The sequence below is a fragment of the Furipterus horrens genome, unplaced genomic scaffold, assembly GCF_987537825.1.
Source record: "Furipterus horrens unplaced genomic scaffold, mFurHor1.1.pri manual_scaffold_4, whole genome shotgun sequence".
Classification (NCBI taxonomy): domain Eukaryota; kingdom Metazoa; phylum Chordata; class Mammalia; order Chiroptera; family Furipteridae; genus Furipterus; species Furipterus horrens.
Genome location: NW_028327174.1, coordinates 201,076,044 through 201,094,993, shown reverse-complemented (window position 1 = coordinate 201,094,993; position 18,950 = coordinate 201,076,044). Strand labels below are relative to the sequence as shown.

At 51.8% G+C, this 18,950-nt stretch overlaps 1 protein-coding gene and 1 long non-coding RNA gene across 2 annotated transcripts in view; one reads left to right on the top strand and one right to left on the bottom strand.

Moving 5' to 3' along the window:
* The window catches only part of NUP214 (nucleoporin 214), a 79,161-nt gene extending 61,858 nt beyond the window's left edge, over window positions 1–17,303 (bottom strand). The window contains 11 exon segments of the mRNA XM_090274916.1: window positions 1,498–1,659; window positions 2,642–2,768; window positions 4,880–4,946; window positions 5,521–5,627; window positions 8,351–8,454; window positions 8,886–8,949; window positions 10,115–10,185; window positions 10,897–11,095; window positions 12,084–12,235; window positions 14,540–14,735; window positions 17,154–17,303. Coding sequence (XP_090131042.1) covers window positions 1,498–1,659; window positions 2,642–2,768; window positions 4,880–4,946; window positions 5,521–5,627; window positions 8,351–8,454; window positions 8,886–8,949; window positions 10,115–10,185; window positions 10,897–11,095; window positions 12,084–12,235; window positions 14,540–14,735; window positions 17,154–17,198 — 1,294 coding nt within the window. The 5' untranslated portion in view covers window positions 17,199–17,303.
* On the top strand, window positions 16,734–18,273 carry LOC150013843 (uncharacterized). Its single transcript, XR_016510593.1, has 2 exons — window positions 16,734–16,864; window positions 18,060–18,273. It is a non-coding gene; the product is annotated as an uncharacterized LOC150013843 (long non-coding RNA).
* Window positions 18,274–18,950: the final 677 nt, after the last annotated feature.

Here is an 18,950-nt window from a genome sequence, read left to right as displayed (position 1 = left end):
CTTAGGATGCAAGTGTGAACTGCTGCTTCCTGATTCGTCACTTCTAGGAGCGCACAACAACGCACGCACATCTATGCTGTTACTGTGTCCCTTACACAACGAACAGGGGACCAGTAACCGCTAACTTCTTCAAAGACACACGCCTGTAACGTTAATCACTTCCACGCCTGTAACGTTAATCACTTCCATGCATGTTCGGCAGACTAATGTGAAAAGCATCCTCCCCTGAGAACAAAGCCAGACCGTTGAAAACCGTCATGCTGCCGCCTCTGACCATGCGGTGCCACATCCTTGGGGACAGGTGGAACCACTAATGCCTGCGGAGCCCACGGCCAGGACGCAGCTGGAGCGGGCGGGCTAACTAGGCAGCTCACGGTCCTCACGACCACTGACGGGGGAAAAGCCACTCAGATGCACACACTGCAGATAACGAGGTACCCCAGCACAGCCTACGCCAGCCACCCAGTTTATTCCTTGGGGGTGCACTGCCAGCGGGCAGCAGCCCAAGGGTCTGGCCCCAGCTAGGAAGCCGTAAGAAGATACACTCAAAGTACCGTCAGCCTTACCCAACCCGAATGGGCAACACGCTGTCCTTAGCGATGGCACTGGTTACACTATAAGCATTTTTAGCCATGCCAGGAGACACGTTCTTAATAGTTACAAACTCACAGAACTCAAAGAGAAAGATTAGTGAAATTTCAAAATATGAAACAATCTCCTTTTTAAAAGTTTTATATTGCGCTCTCAGGGGTGACGCGATCCCACCGTGAAAAATGCGAAAATACAAAGCAGCGTCCACCTGCGCGCACCTGCACAGGAGGAACGTCCGCCGCCACGCGGACAGCGGCGGCGGCCCGTCGACGAGCTCTTCAGTGATACTGCTTTCATATTTTCTAATTTTTTCCCGATAAACATAGATTACTTAATATTTTTAAAAAGGAAAAAACAAACCTGAAGAAAATGAAATATAAACAAAAGAAAATAAAATGCTCATGCTCCCACCACCAGAAATAACCACTATTTGGATTTTAAAATCCACTTTTCAAGTATTTCTTCTATGTGCGTGCGCTTCCCACAGAAAAGGAACCACAGAGTGCAGCGCTTCTCGTGACATATCCCGCTGACCCTCCCCTTGTCCACGCGTAGCGTTTGTCACAGTTACAGGGTGCTCACTGCACGCACGTACAATCGCTTAACCCACAGCCCATGGTAAAACATGGGTAGGATGCAGACCTTGTAATAGGACACTGTTGGTAAGTTACCTAATGGGGTCCTTCTGGTTAGGCTTCCTGTCTCCCCAAAGCACAGGAAAAGGCTGGAGAAGAAAGCCTGTGAGGGAGCAAGGCCAGGACGTGCATGTCCGTCCTAGGGAAAAACCATCCCTGCTGCAGGAAGACAGGCTGCCCCAATAAAGGGAACCACGTGCCTCCCTAAAGACTCTGCCTCGGGTCGAGGCCGGCCCCAGCCCATGGGCCCTGCCAGGGCGAGGAAACGCACCTGACAACTTGGGCTGTCGCTCTCCTTCCAACAAGAGCCGCTCCGGCATCCTAACGAGGGACCTGGCCCCAGGGTTCTGATTGATCATGTAAAATGGACAGAGCACACCGTCCGTTGAAAGTAACATCAGAACTGGAGCGGGAGGAAGCGTCTTCTCATCATCTGTTAAGAAAAGAAAACAGAAGTGAGCCAAGTCCACGGCAGGGCCTGGCTGGACAGGGAGGGGAGGGAGGATGACCCTGCAGCAGGGCGGGGCGCACAGGCCTCCTCCCGGCCACAGCTTGGTTTGCGCCCCCCCCCCCCCCCAGCTCCTGCTGTGCGTGATGGCCGCCTGCCTGGGGGCACTGGCGGCTCAGGAGCAGCCGATGCTCTGTATGATCCTTGGTGTTTGGGAGGCGGGGTCAGCACCCCCCTGACCAAGACAGGAGTCTCTAGGAAGTGGCCGATGCAGGAGAAAAGTGACACACAACTCCTCAGAAAGCACAGGACACAGAAAGGTGAGGCACGCTACCTTACCTTCATTCACAGCTGAATCATAAGCATGGACTTCATCAAGTACGACTTCCAGAGAACTCAAGTACAAGAGCTAATTCCAGATCACATGACCTGACTGGGGAAGAGGACGAGGCACGGAACGGTGCCTGATGGGACACCCCTCTAACGGAGGCTCCTGAGAGTTGTCTCCCGCTGCACCTGCACGTTTTACGGGATGCAGCTCTGCCCAGTGAGAAGCTACGCACACAGCACACCCTCGGGCCCAGTTCAGAAGCCATGCTCCCGGGGCCTATTTCTAACCGTGTGGCGCTCTATGGTACCGGCCTAGGGTACTGCTCCCTTGGGAGGTCACTGGGGAACTGGAAAGGGCAGAGAAACAAAACTATGAACCCCCCCGCCCCCAATGCGCTGGACTTCCACCACATTCGAAAGAGTAAAGACACACACAGACGCTGTGTGTCTGGCCTCAGACTCATCCGTAAGTGTCCACGCAAATAAGTTTAGTGTTGTCACGTGTACTCTCTACGTCCTCAAGGAGCAACGTGCTACCAGAAGGTCCAAGCACCTAGCAGAGGAGACTCCGTCATGAACGCACAGAGCTGGGCTGGGACGTTAGGAGTGATGCCGCGCTCCATCAGGCCACACTTACTGATGGGGATCGCCGCCTGGTCAGTGTAATCTATGGCGAGTCCCACAGGCAGGGAGTCATCATTCTTGTCTGTCAAGGGCAGCTCAGCTCGACCAGAATCCTCCAGCAGCCAAGACTCCCAATTAATCTGGGGGAACAAAAGTAGAAGAAAATGCCACGTGGGCTCCTCCCAGCATTGTTCAAATGTGAGAGAAGAAGGATGACACACTTGTGTTAGATTTACGTGTGGACCAAGACCCGGAAACCTGGGGAGATGGTCTAAGAGTCATGAGCACCCCGGGCAACAAGGGGTTACTTCTCCCAGCCCACCAGGCCCCTGCCGTGGGCACAAACGCTACCTACCAGCCACCCCAGCCAGGGAGAGCCCTGCGCCCGCTGGTCGCCGCATGGCGCCAGCCACACCTGCCCCCGGGAAGCTGGGGCTGCGGCCAGGACCCCAGGGAGCCCTGCCATGGTCCTGAGCAGACGCCCGTGCGCACGGGCCTGCAGAAGGGGTAACATTGGTCCTCATCCTCCCAGGTGCCGGCCTTAGCACCCCACAGGGGCCCACCTTCCCGCCTCTGACAAACTGCTAAGTCTTCCCCGATGAACTCCCCCTCTGCTTCAGTTTGCTCGAGTGGGCTCTGTTCCTTCCACAAGTGATTTCTGAGGTTTAAAAATGACTAACACCTTCTCTAATGTCCAGCACTGACCAAAGCTGGGCAGCAGGAGTCCAAGGGGAACCGCGTGCAATGGGTAACAGACAGACCAGAAGCTGTTCGGGGAGGGCAGGGGGTCACGCCCCGCGGCTTAGCTGTGGGGTGGGGAACAGCCACACTCAGAAGAATGTAAACAAAATTGACTTCAACTTTGAAAGACTATCTCCAGACGAAATAGACTCAGAACACCACGCAGACAGCACGCTTTGCTTTGCTTTGCAGAAGACAAGCTGGGCAGTGCAGCAAAGGCAGGCGAGTGAAGGCGGGGGTGGGGGTGGGCTGAGATGCTCCTCTCCCAAAGTGGGAGGTCGAGGAGCGGAGCGTGTGGCGACACCATCAGAAACGAAGGTAAAAATATGAGGTGACAAGGGTGACCCACAGAAATCGAAAACAGTGCCCCAGCCCCAGTGAGAAGGGAGCTGAAGGTGTGTGGGAGCTAAAGCCGCATCTGCCCTCGCAGCCATTCGGGCCCCAAACGAAGAATGAGCAGCTCAAGAGAAAGCAAGCTACTTTTTAGGGGTAAGGAGGTACGTAATCATTAGAAGGAAAAATTTACAGGTCAAAAACGGGCCCCTCTAGGGAACAAAACTGCATCAGGACAGGGTGAAGCTGGAGTGGTTCTTCCATGTACAATCCCTGCTCCATGTACATAAATTATTTTGGTAAAAAGCAAAGATACAGGTATATTTTTAATGTGTGAATACATAAAAGATATATGAGGGAACCGTTACTGAAGTCGACCCATGAGCGAATCAGACTGCTGAGCTGACCTGCGACCCCACAGTGGCCCGCGCGGCACTGGGACAGCGGTGCCCCACAGTGGGAGCCCTGCCGTGCAGGGACGGACACACCTGGAGGATGAAGAGCCACCCGTGTGTGCACAGGGTGCACATGGCATTTTTCAGCACAAGGCAGAGTTTGAGAAAGAAGCGTCATCCTTTCGCCACGCCTCCTCGGTAGTCACTGTCCCTAAGCTCCTGTGGCCTGGGCTGGCTTCCGGCCACCACCTCGGCCCCCTCCCACCTGCCGGAGGGCAGAGTACAAGGGGGAGGGCAGAGTCCCACACACACAGGCATTCTCGGCTTTCTGGTGGTTTCTAAAGAGAAACAAAGTGTTTCTGGGGAGTGGCAGTTCGGTCCCATTATCAAGGACGGTCCCAGTCCCTTGAACAGAAGGGGCAGGCTCAGTACCGGGAAGAAAACAAAGGCGGTGAGACAGGACGGGGCAGGAAGAGCCCCCCCCACAGCCCGGGGCACTCCGCAGGAGGCCGACGGCGCATGGCCAGCGCACAGCCCGGCCTGGGCACTGAGGGAACGGAGCGCTTTCTCGGACACCGAAGGGCTGCTCGCGCCGACGCCTGTGTGTGTCCCGTGCAACAGCCAGGCCATCTGGTCCAAGGCACTGGCACCCGAGCTTCGCTCTCACCCAGGAACTCACTAGAAGAATGTGACCTCACCTAATTCTTAACCACAGAGTTAATTCCCCTCAAAATCTTTCTCAGAGACGTTTCCCGCGAAAGTGACAAAAGACGGGCACTTACCTGATCGCTCTGTCGGGCGAGGATGCTGACTTCTGTTGATGCCGCCGACGCCGCCAGCACCAAATCCCTTCCAAGGACAAACGAGAAGGCATTAGTCACACAGTCCTACCCTGAGTCCGTGGGCCCGTCCACGGGGGCTGCTGTGGGACGTCACAGCGGAAGGTAAGCTTTCCATGTGGTTGAAGAAAGGTGTAGAATTAACTCTTCAGTTCATGGGATGAAGCCCTGGAGGCCCAGCCAACGGCCCACCGACCAAGACAAGGGTGAGACACGGGAGTCGGGCTGGGGTTCTCCGCAGAGGCGCCGCCCACAGACGGAACAGCCCAGAGGGACCGGGGCCTCGCGTGAGTCCCCTACAACGGGGAGCGTCTGCCCTCAGAGGGCAGCCTGTAATACGCGCCTTCAAGATCAGTGTTCTTGTAAATTGTCACTGGGGCTATTAAGAAAAAGGGATTTTTAAGATCCGCACATATTCAAGCTAAATACTGCAAGGCCAGGGCACGACAGGGGCAGCCAGGGAAGCGTCATCGCGCGCCAGCTGCAGGGACATCCACTGCGCCTCGGGCTCCGCCTTCCCCTCGTACAGGGACCAGGGCCGCAGTGGGGGGCAGCGCAGTGACAGAGCCCCCTGCCCCGCTCACCACTCCTCCACGTAGCTCAGGTAGTAGCGGTGCTGCCTCTCAGCGCAGCAGCCGTAGCAGGGCTCCATGAAGTTCACGAACACCTCCGGGTGCTTGTCCTCCTTTTTCTGCGGTGAACGGAGAGAGGACATGCTCAGGCGCGGCTGCATTTAACCCTACACAGTTCACGGCCTCGAGCAAGAAAACCACTTAGGTTTTATGAGAGAATCTGCTCAGAAATCTATGCCCAAACGTATGGGCATGATACAAAGGCAGCACTGAGAAGTATAAGGGACAGGAATGATGGCCACCAACCGAACTGGATTCAAACCATCACTTTCTGGCCGTTGGACCAGTGTGTACGGATTACTCAGCCTCCCTGACACTCATTTTTCTCACGTGTGTAACGTAGCTACTGAAACTCCATCAAAGGCTGTTGTAAGTGTGAAATGAAATGATACACATAAAGCTTCTAGCCCAGTAAGAGGAACACTAGTTCTCAATAAATGCACGCGAGTGCTCACGCCATCCCCAGGAAGAGAAAACCTTGGCAAAACCTTGAAATAAGGCATATGTTCACTACACTCCTGGCTGCATAACAACATTCTGGTCAACAGCAGTTCACACACGACGGTGATTCCAGAGGATCACAATAAAGTCGAGAGATCCCACTGACCAGCGCCGCAGCGGCCGAACCCCTCTGCCACCGTAAGACGGCAGGGCGACACGGCACACAAACGCCCCGTGCTGCACCGCCTACAGAGTCAGCGCTGTGACATGCCGTACATGCCGTACAGGTTTGTGACCCAGGAGCCGTAGGGGAACAGAATTTGTTACCCTAAAATGCCTATGTGGCACAGGATTATTTTAAGCTAGTTAATTTTAAGAAACAACAGACACGGAAGCAGCTCTGAAAATCAAGTAGAAGCTACCTCTGTAAAATGTTTACAAGGGAAATTTCCACCTGCAGGGGTGCCTCCCTTGCAGGAAGAGGGGATGACCTCATCTCCAGGGACTTAGCGATGCAGAAGACGACCACATAAATCTGCACGCCAACCTGACCCTTCTCCTGGTTACCTCCCACTCCTGACTCCCCTCACCCCAACATTTTCCTGTCTTCAGCTGAAGATGGTATTTAAGGCAGTGGCTTCGGCCATTGTAGCCAATTGCTCAGGTTCCTGGGGTCTGTCCCATGTGCACAGGAGGTACACACGTCACTACAGTTGTGTTTTTCTCCTGTTCCCCTACCTCCTATTACAGGGCTGTCTCAGACATAACACAGAGGAGTGGAGGGAAATGGCTTTTCCTTCCCCGCAGAGTTAGCCTCCCACCCCAGGCTGAGTGCGCAGGAGGCTGGACCACGTGGCCTTGTGTGAGCGCCCACCCTAGGACGGTGTCCCATGATGTGACCCTTCTCAGAACACAGGCCTGCAGCGCAGTGGGGCGTGACTATAAACACACCATAAAAAGTCACTGGATCAGGAACCCAACAGTTAAAAACAGAGCAAAATAAATCTGTCAAAGCCAAATCAGATTTTGTTTGATACAGAAAGATGCTTGCAATTTATACTAAAACAAGGTTGCAAAACAGAAGGACAAGTTTGACTCCCACTTTTATTGTATTTGACAGTTATGAACGTCTTGTCAGATGTTTTTCTGGACTTTTAAGATAATAAGATCTAGAAACACGTCTGGCTCACTTGTTTTTTTAAAATGCCATTGTAATTTAGTGAGACTGTAGATTATCCTTCTGTCTTCTAAGGACTCCCTCCCTCACATCTGGCTTTCTGCTCAAAGGGCCCCTCTGAGCCCCTCTCCAACCACCCGCCCCACCTGCACCCCGGCCACTGCCTGCCCCTTCACGTACCCTCTTATTTCCTCCGTCACCCGCATCGGCCCCTGACCCTACACTTCCCTTTTGACCGGCACATGCACTGGAATGTACGAGTCACAAAGGCAGGAACGCTGTATGCTTGGCTTTAAAGCTGCACCTAACATGATGCAGGCGTGTGAGACACAGCTGATGAAAAAGTAAATGAAACCATTTAAAAAACCAAGGTGTTTTCTTGCTTTTCTAAAACGTCTTATCAGGTTAACGTCTACTAAGACTCAATTTACAGCTTAAGCGAATGCAAGTTTTACAGTTTTTTCACCTTACGGCAGATTAAACAGAGCTTCTCAGTGGAAGCCATACTGGAACTGCAACCAGCTCAGAGTGGCCCTATCCTGACAAGACACTGAGATGCCTTTCAGAGACAACAGCCCAGCACAGGCCATGCAGCCAAGACCTGTGCAGAGGGGAGAACACGACTTCCAGTGGCACCTGGAACCAAGGGACCGAAACCCACCAGGACTCGCAGACCAGAAGGAACCCTTTCAGAGGCAAAGGGCCCGCTGAGCAGGAGGGCAGGTGCTGGAGCCCCTCACACGTCTGATCCTACACGGCCCAGTCCCAAAGTTCTCCCACCAAACCTGCACAGTCAGCACCTCTGTCCCCCTTCCCCTTAATCTTTGCCTTCGAAAACCCTGACTCCAAGCCACCAGGGAGCTCAGGTTTTAAGCGACAGCGTCCCATTCTCCTTGCAGGTGCCCTGCGCACGCGACGGCTTTAATTTCTCCACCACAAAGCTCCACGTTCAGTGTCTGCCTCGTTGCGCAGCAGGTGGACCCTCATTCGGGTCAGTAACGTAACTTTGGTCCCAGGCCGATGGTGCAGTTTTGAAATCGCACACCTGAAGGCGCACCATCGCTCCGAGCAAGAAAAGGAAACTGAAGCCTAAGCCTCAAACTTTATTACAGGACGTCTATGGTTCCCAAAGCACGAGGACGCCCTTTTCATACGTATACGCACCGGGAGCAGGGCCATCACCACGTCCGGGGACGTTTCCAAGGACCCGTCGGCAGCAGCGTACACGATGGTGAAGACGTACGTTCCGATCCACAGCACATCTAGGACTGAAAGACACGCGGCCTACTGAAGCGTCTTGTTGGAATGGCTCCTGCATGTTACACGATTCATATCTCACGGATAAAAAACCAAACTACTACAGCTTTAACCAAGGTCCACATTTCATTGATTATAAGCCCAAATTTATCCCAAAGTGATATTTTTTTTTCTGGTGAATTATAATCAGGGAAAATAATGACAAATTCTAATTTTAAAAAATCAGGGTCCATTTAATGCCAGTAGCCACGAGACCCAGGTGTCTACCAGAAGATTACTGTCACACCAACTGAACTACCGGACTGACATGGCGAGCATGTTCAGAGGGGCCCCCAACGCTTCCCTGAGCAGGGATGCAGGTGCCTCACATGATCCAGAATTTCTGTAATACAGACAGCACCATACTGAAGGTCAGCCCAATTGAAAAAAGCACATGTGTTACCTCGGACAGGATGATCTGACTCATAAAACGGAGGACAGGGAATGACTTTTTTTTCCTGCAAAGTCTGAAAAAGATTTGAAAAAAAAATAAAGTGTCACATGAAACAATCCCCAAACCAATGAAGCTGTTCAGTCCAACACGTTCCCCTGGAGGCCACCTAAGTTCCCCTCCCCCGCGAGGACAGACTGAACACAGGGAAGAGTGGATGCCTGCTCCTGGGACCCTGTCCTACAGAAACACTCAGACAGACAGGTTCAGACAGAGGTAATGGGGATGCTCGATGCAACCCTATTTGGAGTAGCAAAGCCACTCACACCAACGGAAAACCATCAGCGACGAACAGATGGATAATCCTGGCACGCCCACAGTGGCCTACTACACAGCCATGCAAAAGCATTAAGGGGCCCTACATCTAAGTTGGAAAAAGGACTCCAGTATACTGTTAGGTGCTTTTTTAAAGGCAAACAGCAGACCACTGAAATTAAACACACTGTACGTCTATTATCTTTTAACAAGCTAATGCCCTAAAATAGAGACCAACATTCACCTAACTCCTTACAATAACAAACAGCCAAAGCTTAACCCCAAGGCGTCACCCCGCACTCACTGCTGCGCACCCCGCAGGGCGCAGCACCGCAAGGAGCTGCAAATGCCAGCAGGGGCTCGGCCGTCACCTGGGAACCCCGCCTCCCCTCCAGGCCTGACCAGACACGGGGACTCTGCAAACATGATGCCAGGAACACCGCAGGGAGAGATGACACTGTGCACATGCGACCCGGGCATCCTGGACTTTGTCTTCTGGGACCTTGACGACGGACCCAGCTAGAGGACCAGCCCTGCTGCGACCCAGTGGAATCCTGCACTGCAGCAACGGCCTCTCCCCAGCCCCCTTCCCCCGAAGCTCTGTTTGTACGGGATGGATTCAGGCTACAGGGCTGGGGCTCTGTGTGTAGAATACAGTAACATTTTATTTACAAAGCAAAGCAGAAGTAACGCACGCACACAGCCTATGCGTATGGGCCTCCAGAGCGGAGGGTGCCCGGAAGCTGGACCACGGGATGGGAGGGACGAGAGGCTCCACTCTCTTCTGCGCTCGCTTGTGCGCTGGGTTTGCTGCCACGAGCTTAACTGACACTTTAATAGGAAAAACGCCAAAGCTATCCCCACCCCACCCTCGCACCAGTGGGAAAGTCCGTGAGAGCAGGTGTGAAATGCAAGGCAAGACTCACAGGGAGGTACTGGACCACGGTCCCATTCTGCTTCCCCACCGCCAGCTGCTTTCCTTTCGGGCTCCAGCACACTGCGCGAAGAGGAGAACGTGGCCGGTTACGTGGTGGTGGTGGTGGTGGTGGGGGAGACGCAGCAACCCCCCGAGGGCTGCCCCGGAACGGGACTCAAGCCGCTAGTTTTCCTTATTGTTGATGCTATTACAGACCACAATCACTAGTTCTTGTTCTCTTAGTCCATGGAAGACTATAGGATCATCTTTCAGCAAAGTAAAAAAAAAAAATCACTTTGATGATACAGGCCAATTCTGATTTATCACTGGGCCAATGAATCGACTGCTAAAAATGCTTTTCAGTGGAGCACTGACCAGAAGGCTAAAAGCATGCAACACTCTGTGGTCTTTAGCTAAGACAAGGGACTAGAGGATGTTTTCAAGTATCAAGAAATCATTGTCCTGCACCTACTTGATACTTTGTGATGCTTTTCTTCTGAAAGGTATGAATGATTTCTAGAGTACCACTATGTTAGATCAATAAACAATTATTCTCAAAACAGTTCTGAATCAGCTGTATCAAAATATTTCTTTCTCCAGAAAACTCAAGCACATTCAAGTTAAATCATGTATGCTGTTTGGCCTCAAGGATATTAACTATGGAAGTAAAAAACACTCTCTCCACTTCTACCAAATAGTAACAAATACAACATTTGCTTTTATTTTCAGAAACTAATTTTCCAAGAGATCAGCATTAATGGACGTTACGGAGGAAAAGCCTTCGTCACCCACCAGATGTTCCTGCTACTGTGGAAGGGAGCGCCGCACACACTTTCACTGTCTCCGTGACTTGCAGGACAGCGATGCTGCCATCGGCCAGACACACGGCCACCATGGAGGGGACGGTGGGGTTCCACTTCATATCGATCACCATGCCTCCTGCATCTTTCAAAAGCTTGTGATAGGCAAATGGGCGTTTCTGCTGCTTAGCCTTTTAAAACAAATGCCCAGAAGCAAACATAAATTAGTAAATGCATAGATGTTTAACAGTGGAAGAAAGCTAGTGGATATTTGTTTTCTCAAGTTTCAGTCCATGCCCTGGCCAGGGAGCTCAGCTGGTTTGAGCGCCATCCTGATACACCAAGGCTGCAGGTTCGATCCCCGGTCAAGGCACGCACAAGAATCAGCCAATGGATGCACGGGAAAGTGGAACAACAAATCGGAGTTTCTCTCTCACTCTCTCTCAAATCAATAAATTTAAAAAAAATTAGTTTCCTTTTCTGCATGAACAGGGAAACAATTTTGAGTGCTACACAACCACCGCTTTGTCACAGTTCCAACACAACTTTGAAAATGGCAATTATTGGAGGGACTCCCAGCAGGGGATATACAAATGCAAAATAATCGATAAAGAGCAGACGCTACATTAAGTCTGGGCTCTGCTTCTTAACAGCGCTGAGCCCTTGGACAGTAACTTAAAACCCTCAGGGCCTGTTTCCCCGTCTATGAAATGAAGACAACAGTCCTACTGTGCACAGCGCTGGCAGGGATGACAGGCTAAGCCATGTAAATAACTAGCACAGGGACTGCAGGTCAGCATAGACACTCGGTATTATTGCACATTCTATTGTCAGTAAACCGCCAGGAACGGGAGGCAATGCATTAGGACGCCAGAGACCCAGGATGGCGTCCCTTCCGACATTATCCATTAGCTCTATGGTCTTGGGCAAGTCACCTGCAGCTCCCTAGGCTTTCGCTGTCTCATACGTAAATGAGAAAGAATAATACCTTAGAGCAGGTGCTATGATAAAATTTCTTAAAGTCCTTTCTGCCTCAAGAATCAATGATTCTCTAGTTGAGAACTTTTTAAAAATCCAATATTTGAATCTAGAAAAAGGGTCAACCAAGACCATCCAGGTTATGATTCAATCAGGGGACCTGAGGCCCCATGGTGACACTAGAGTTGGCTAGGAGCTCACCTCATTTGAGAATGTGCGGACGTCAAAGAAAGCGATGATGGAGCCGTAGTCACCGGGCATCATGCACACGGAGAGCGTGAGGTTATCGCAGCTCAGGGCCAGGTGATGGATGGGAAATTTCATGGGAACTAGCAAGCCTTGAACTTTATCAACTATAAAACATAAAAAAGACAAAGCAGAAAATGGGGTGTTCTGAGCATGCCACAACCCCTGTATCCAGGTCCACGTGAAACAATTTTTGCATCTACGTAAACACAGGAACGTGCCCTGATATCTGGTCATCAGATAAGTCTTAGCTTTTCTACAGATGTATAATGACATATTAGCATCCCAGGAGTTTGTCCTCATACGACCTGGGGAAACCAGCTGTGGCTGCTGCCCTTGTTGAAAAGTGTCCTTAAACTGGGTTCCCAAAGTTAATTTCACCATGGGGGGGGGGTCCCCTACACCAAGAAACAATTCTCAGGTGTCTGAGAACTCAGCTGAGTTCTGACACTGTCTAACCAGAGAGAGCATCAGATTCCACGGGCTCAGTGTGCAGTCCTACAAGGGTGCCCCCCACACACGCCTCAAGCCTAGACTCAAGCCCAGGGTCTCTGTGCCTCTGCCCAAGTGGGTTCAGATTAGAGGTTTCAACAACCCCCGTGAACTCAGAATGCCAACTGCAAGTCAGGCTGTTACCTGCACTTCTGCCTGACTGGCTATAAATCAGGTTTCCCACAACACATCTCTTGGGTTCAATTAATTTGCTAAAACCATTCCAAGAACTCAGAGAAATACTGTACAAGATGGAACCCCACCCCCCCAAAAAACAGGAATTTATTTATAAAAAATTGTGTATTTATTTATTTTTAATAATTTGTTTATTTTTATTTTTAGAGAGAGGGGAAAGGAGACAGAGAGGGAGAGAAACATCACTGTGTGGTTGCCTCTCACTTGTGCCCCCAACTGGGGACCTGACGTGCAACCGAGTCATGTGCCCTGACTGGGAATCGAACCAGCGACACCTGGCTCACAGGCTGATGCTCAATCCACTGAGCCACAGCAGCCAGGGCTTGTGTATTTATTCTTGTATGTTTAAACTTCAGTCTCCCTCAAAGTATTCTCCATTTGATGCAATACACCTATCAAGACGTTTTTCCTACTGTTCAAAAACAGTTTTTGAACTGGTCGATTTTGATGCCTTTAGTGCTTCTGCCATTTTTGTTTCACCTCTTCCACATGGGCAAAACGTTTCCCTTTGAGGACTGTTTTCATCCAGGGAAACAAAAAGTTTATGGGGGCAAGATCAGGTGACTATGACAGTGGGGCAGGGGGGTCACGCTGTTTTTGGTCAATACCTGCTGAAAACTCAGCACAGTGTGGGCAGGTATGCTTGTAAATCACTCATCATGAAATGGACAAATGCCTTGAAATAGTCTTCAAGAAAAATTCACTGGAGCTGAACGCAGCCTCTCACAACAATACCAGCTGGTGCACTGATACAGACGGGACACTCACCTAGCGGGGAAGCCGGTACAACCAGGGGCCCACCCTCCAGAAGACAAGTCCGGTTTCCTTGGGTCGCCCCTTGTATGTCACTGACTAGATCAGTGGTTTACCATAAGAGGACATAACTCAGGAACAGCAGATGGAAGAGCTATGTACACAGGGCAAGGTCTGTGGGAAGGGCGTGGAGCTTCCATGCCCTCTCCTGGGTTGCCACTCTCCCTGCATCTCCACGTGTTCACCAACTTGGAAACTCTCCAAGCGACCCTCTCGGGGTCCTAAAAAGGCTCTGTTACGCAGACACGACCGATTAAATCACTGGCCATCGGTGACGGATTCAACCTCTGCGGGTGGGGTTTGGGGGGTACTGAAAGTTCCAACCCCCTAGTTACAAGGTTGGTTCCATTGGAAACCCACCCCCATCCTTCGGTGCTTTCCAGTCACGTCATTAACATAGTAACCACCGTGCCCCCTCACCCCCCAGCAACACTTAGGAAATTCCAAGGGTTGTGGGACCTGTGAGCCAGAAATTGTGGAGGAAGACAAAATATGTTATTTCTCATCAATCATAACACTGCCAACCTGCACCCGTATTTTTGCAACAATGCTCCAAAGAGCACACATTCCCATTTGTTTGGATGGAACTGTGGTGTCAACTAAAAAGCCATGAAGCAAAGCCCTTGTCCAAGAGGGGCAGAACCCAGGTTCAATCGAGCAAAAATAAGTGCGTGGGAGCATGGCGAATTCTTCTTTCCTCTGAGCGCGGAGGAACAACTCATCAACAAAGAAATATAGAAGGACCAGAAAGAACCAGAAAGGCTTCCAACACCTGACCTAGAACTTATCCTTGGGGGTCAACCTGAGGACTAATAGCAGTTTTCACTTTAATATTACAACGATTTCTTGGGAACTAGGTTGGCACTCCACTGCACTCCTCTCTACTACGCAACGTAAAGCAAGTAACTTACCTATCTTATTGGGATCGTCTCCAGGTTTATTTTGAATAAGGAGATTTTTCGTAGGAAAAACCTGCAACCCGCTGGCTCCACCGGCAAAGACCAGGCCATACTTGTTGGACACGGCCAGCAGATTTGAGCGTTCCTTGGGCAGCTCCTCGGGGGGGTCGAAGATTCTCACCTTCTTCAGGGCTCTAAACTGAAAGTCCTGTTGTGAGAGATCAAAACGAGGCCAATGCGGGGAAAATGGGAAATTAAATCATGTCTGTCACAGTCCGGAAGACCCAATTCCATTACAGCACTCCCCACTTACTGTGGGTATTACGTTCTAGACCCCCCGCGACAGGTGAGAATCCGCGAAGTAGGAACCTTCCATTTATTTTAGTATTTATATGTATTTTAGGCTTTATAAACCGTTCCCAGTCCCTTATTAACCTTATAGCGAAAAATCCGCGATAAATAATTAAATATAATATTTTTTAGAATCCCGCGATACAGTGAGGCCGCGATAAGTGAACCGCGATATAGAGGGATGACTGTACAACAAAAATACGTATTACTCCGAGGCCAAAGACTGTGTGACTTAGTCATTTTTAAGCTTCCTGTGTGGACTGTGGTAGTTGGCATTGTGCTTATTAGCATTTATTCAATGAAATAATTTTAAAAAATTCCTCCATGAAGCCTTCCTTGACTAACCAGCTCACAGTGAACTTTTCCTTTTCTGAATTCCCAGTTTACAGTCTCAACCACCACATAAGCTGGCGTCATCATTTATAACCTCGTCCTATTCTGTAGTACGCATGTCCTCGTGATGCAGAGCAGTGCTTACTAAATTGTTTAATACGGAAAGCATCACCCTACTACACTGTAAGCTCATGTACCCCATGTAGTACTCAACAAATATATTTGGAAATAACGACCACAGATAGATAACCAAATCCCAAGAACTGATTTATGGCATCAAATGCTAAACAAAATGCCATCACAAAAAAACCAGTATGCGTGGCAGTCTCTGGGTGTTCAAGACCCACAATCACTAGTCCAAAACCCTTAACACGGGCTAGGAAGCCAAGCGCGGCTTGACCCATCCAACTCTGGAGCCTCCACTCGGAACACTGCTTCCCTGCCATCGGGGCGCCCAGCGCCACCTCCAGCCGCGACCCCGCCCGTTTCCATCCCCTTCCGTTTTCATGCTCCCTAGTACCCCCGGCCTCCCGTCAATGCCTGCCTCACCTCGTCTTCCCAGGATTTGTCTATACGCTTTCAAAGACAATTTTCAGTGTGCCTCACTTCTTGGTAAAAAGAGTTCCGTAAGTTCCCAATGTTAAATTGTACTGTAAAAGTTCTTTTTTTCTTTTTCTTTCTTTCTAAACTTATCTTTCAATCGAGGTTTTGGCAAAAAGAATGTGAATCCCCTTCTGCTTACATTCCAAAAGTGTAAGAGCCAAGGAGCCTGTCTCAGCCTTCACTTCTGTACACTTAAGTGTTTCCTAAAGGGTCCCCAACCCACCCCGCAAACCAGTTTCCTTAGGTCTGATGTTTAATGCGTGTCTTCTCAAAGATTAATGAAATAACTCTTAATTTCCAATGGCTCAGAAACCCCCACAGCTTTCCAGGTGAAACCCCAGCATGGTCTCATACAGGAGCAGAATAAAACTTTCAGTCTTCATGGTACTTCCCGTCCTGGTAATCCCACACATCCTATTTGGGTCTGGATCCCACGGATGTGGATCAAACTCCGCGGGACGAAGGAGCCCTCCCTGCTGTAACCGGGAACTCGGAGGGAGAGGACCACCTCTGAGCCTGCGGCCCTAAACCCTTTCCCCGCCGCCCCCGCACGGCTGGAGAGCAGGGCACACTCTCACTGGGCGGCGATTGTCAGCAAAAAAGAGCCGCTCCTCGCTCCGGTACAGACGGCTACTCCCGAAATGCAGTTCAGTGACTTGTTCAAATGTCTAACGCCCTCCCGCGACTCACTGCCTTCCAGCGGCTTCTACCCATCACTGGGCTCCCTCCCCTGCCCCCTCTTCAGTTTCTGACCTAGGCCGATTCCCAGAACCGAAACAGCCCGACTCCGATTAACTCAAGTTCTCTGTGTGGCGATGATGATCAGACAGAGCCAGGTGACGACCCCCGGCTCCGGTAAGCCTGGACTACGTCACGGAAGCGGTCCAGCGACACTGAGAAGCCGAGGGTATGGAAACAGAAAACCAGAAACCCCACCCCCTGGGCCTCGGCCTCTCGGTGAAACGTGACTTTGGTCAGCTGCTCTCCGACCCTTGATTCGCTCCTCTGATACTAACACCTGCTTCGCGGAGCGGCTGCATGATTCACATGGTGCGTACGCGACTTATTACCGCTACTCCGGCCCCCGCGTGAAAGCAGCTCGAGTCACTCGGGTGGCTCGCACGAGACCGCTGAGGCACGCGGGACTGCACTCTGCGGGGCAGTAACGCGGGCGGCACAGCACAGGGCCCCGCGATGCGCAGGCGAGGGCTCCGAACGCGGCACACGTTACAGCGGGCGGCAGGAGGCGGGGGACCGGCCCGCGCGCTTCGCTGCTGAGCGGGGCTCTCGGGCGACGCCGGAACTGAGGAAGGAAGGGAGGCCCCGGCCAGGCTCTGACCTTCATCTCCCGCTCAGGGATCATGGTATCCATCTCGTCGCCCATTGCGCCGCTACGCGCTGCGGCCTTGCCCGCTCAGCCCAGGCCCCTCCGAGGCCGACTTCCTTTGCACGAAGCGAGCGGCGCGCGGCGAACCCGCACTTCCGGCGCGCGTTGGTGGCGTCATGCCTTCCCGTCAACGGCGTGGTCCAGGGAGGCTAAGCGGCCGTCTGCAGCCGCGCTCTCTCCCGGCCGCCGGCTCGGCGAGTAGGGGGCGGGGCCCTGGAGCCCGCGCGCCTGCGCGCTGGGGCGGCCGGGAGTCAACCCCGCCCTCGCTGCCACCACGGGCTCAGCTTCGCGTCGGTTGCTTTGGGCGGACTGCGCATGCCCGAGCGCTTGGCGCTCAGCCTGGGTTGAGACTGGACAGGGATCCTTGGATGTGGGTGGTGATGAATAGTTCCCGATTTGGAGAAGTTAGGAACTTGACAAATATTTGCAGGGGCGGCTCTTCAGACAGGCTTTTGGGGGGAGGCGTGGGGGAAAAGAGGTTCAGAGAGTGCATGGGGTGGGGCTTCACCCCGGGAGACTTTTCTGCGTCTAAACTCGGAGGCCGAGAGGGGAGGTGAAAGGGCCCCCCCACGTGGGCTTTGCGTACTTCTTCCAAGGTAATCGTTTCCGAAGCAAGAGTCTGAAAACCGCAGAAACGCCAAGGTGTGTTCTTTAGTCTACCAGACGTCCTGGGCACCAAGGAGTCGCTGCCATTTAATCGATGCGGTAACTAGAAGCCGCGGAACGTCACAGCCACCCAGTGCCCCTCGGTCGGAAAGCGGCGGAGGCGGGGTTGCAACTCAGCTCGTCTGGACGTGCTAATCGTGACCATTGCTTGGGGCGGGGGACATATTTTACCACTTACTGTTTGGTTTTCAGAGAATTGCGCATCTGCTCCAAGCCTGCCTCTCATTTATAAAACAAGGATGACAAACGGAACCCGTCTCCTCGGGTTGTCGGGAGAGGTGAATGAAGTCCCGCGTTTAGCAGAGCCTGGTCCATGACCACGAGATGCGTTCCTGTATTAGCTCGCTCTTCGAAATTTGTTGAGCCCCCTGGAACCCGTCCCCAGAATACACCAGTCAAGACATAAGTTTTGTCGGTTTTATTTCTAGTATGTGGAGGTGATATCCAGCATCACACACGCTCACATGCACGCACGCACACATAATGCATCCACCTGAACTTGCGTGGCACACTCCGTCATTCTGAGTCGCGGGGACAAAGCCAGACTTGGCAGTCCCCAAGTTTCTGGTTACATTCGTTAGATTTGGTCTTTCAGAAAGGAGACAGCTGAAGTTTCAAGAAGCTGAGCCCTTAGCCAAAGAAGTAGTCCTAGACCCAACAGATACAACCTGAAATACATATAGAACCCCTTTTCCAGAGAGCACTCTGAGACCCTCTCCCTCCAGGAGTTCCAAAAAACAGTGAAAGAAGGGGTGGGGGCACCCCCATCCAATAAGAGCTCCCTTTCCTGCTCTTTCCAGAACTGGGGGTACACCCACTTGCCCTCCTCCCTTAGGAGGCTTTCCTGTGGTCTTGTCAACTGTGGGGCCTACTGAAATAAGCCGGGGGCTCTGCCCTCCTCTCAGTGAGAAGCAGGTACACTGATGGGTAGTCAAGGAAAGCTTCCCCTTAATGAAGGTCTCCTCCTGTCCCAGAGGGGAGAGGCAGAGGGACAGGGTGGCAACAGTTGTTTATCTTTGATCTCGGTGGGGGAACAAACCAGGCAGGGAAGGGGGTGGGGTGAGGTTTTACATTTACAGGGAG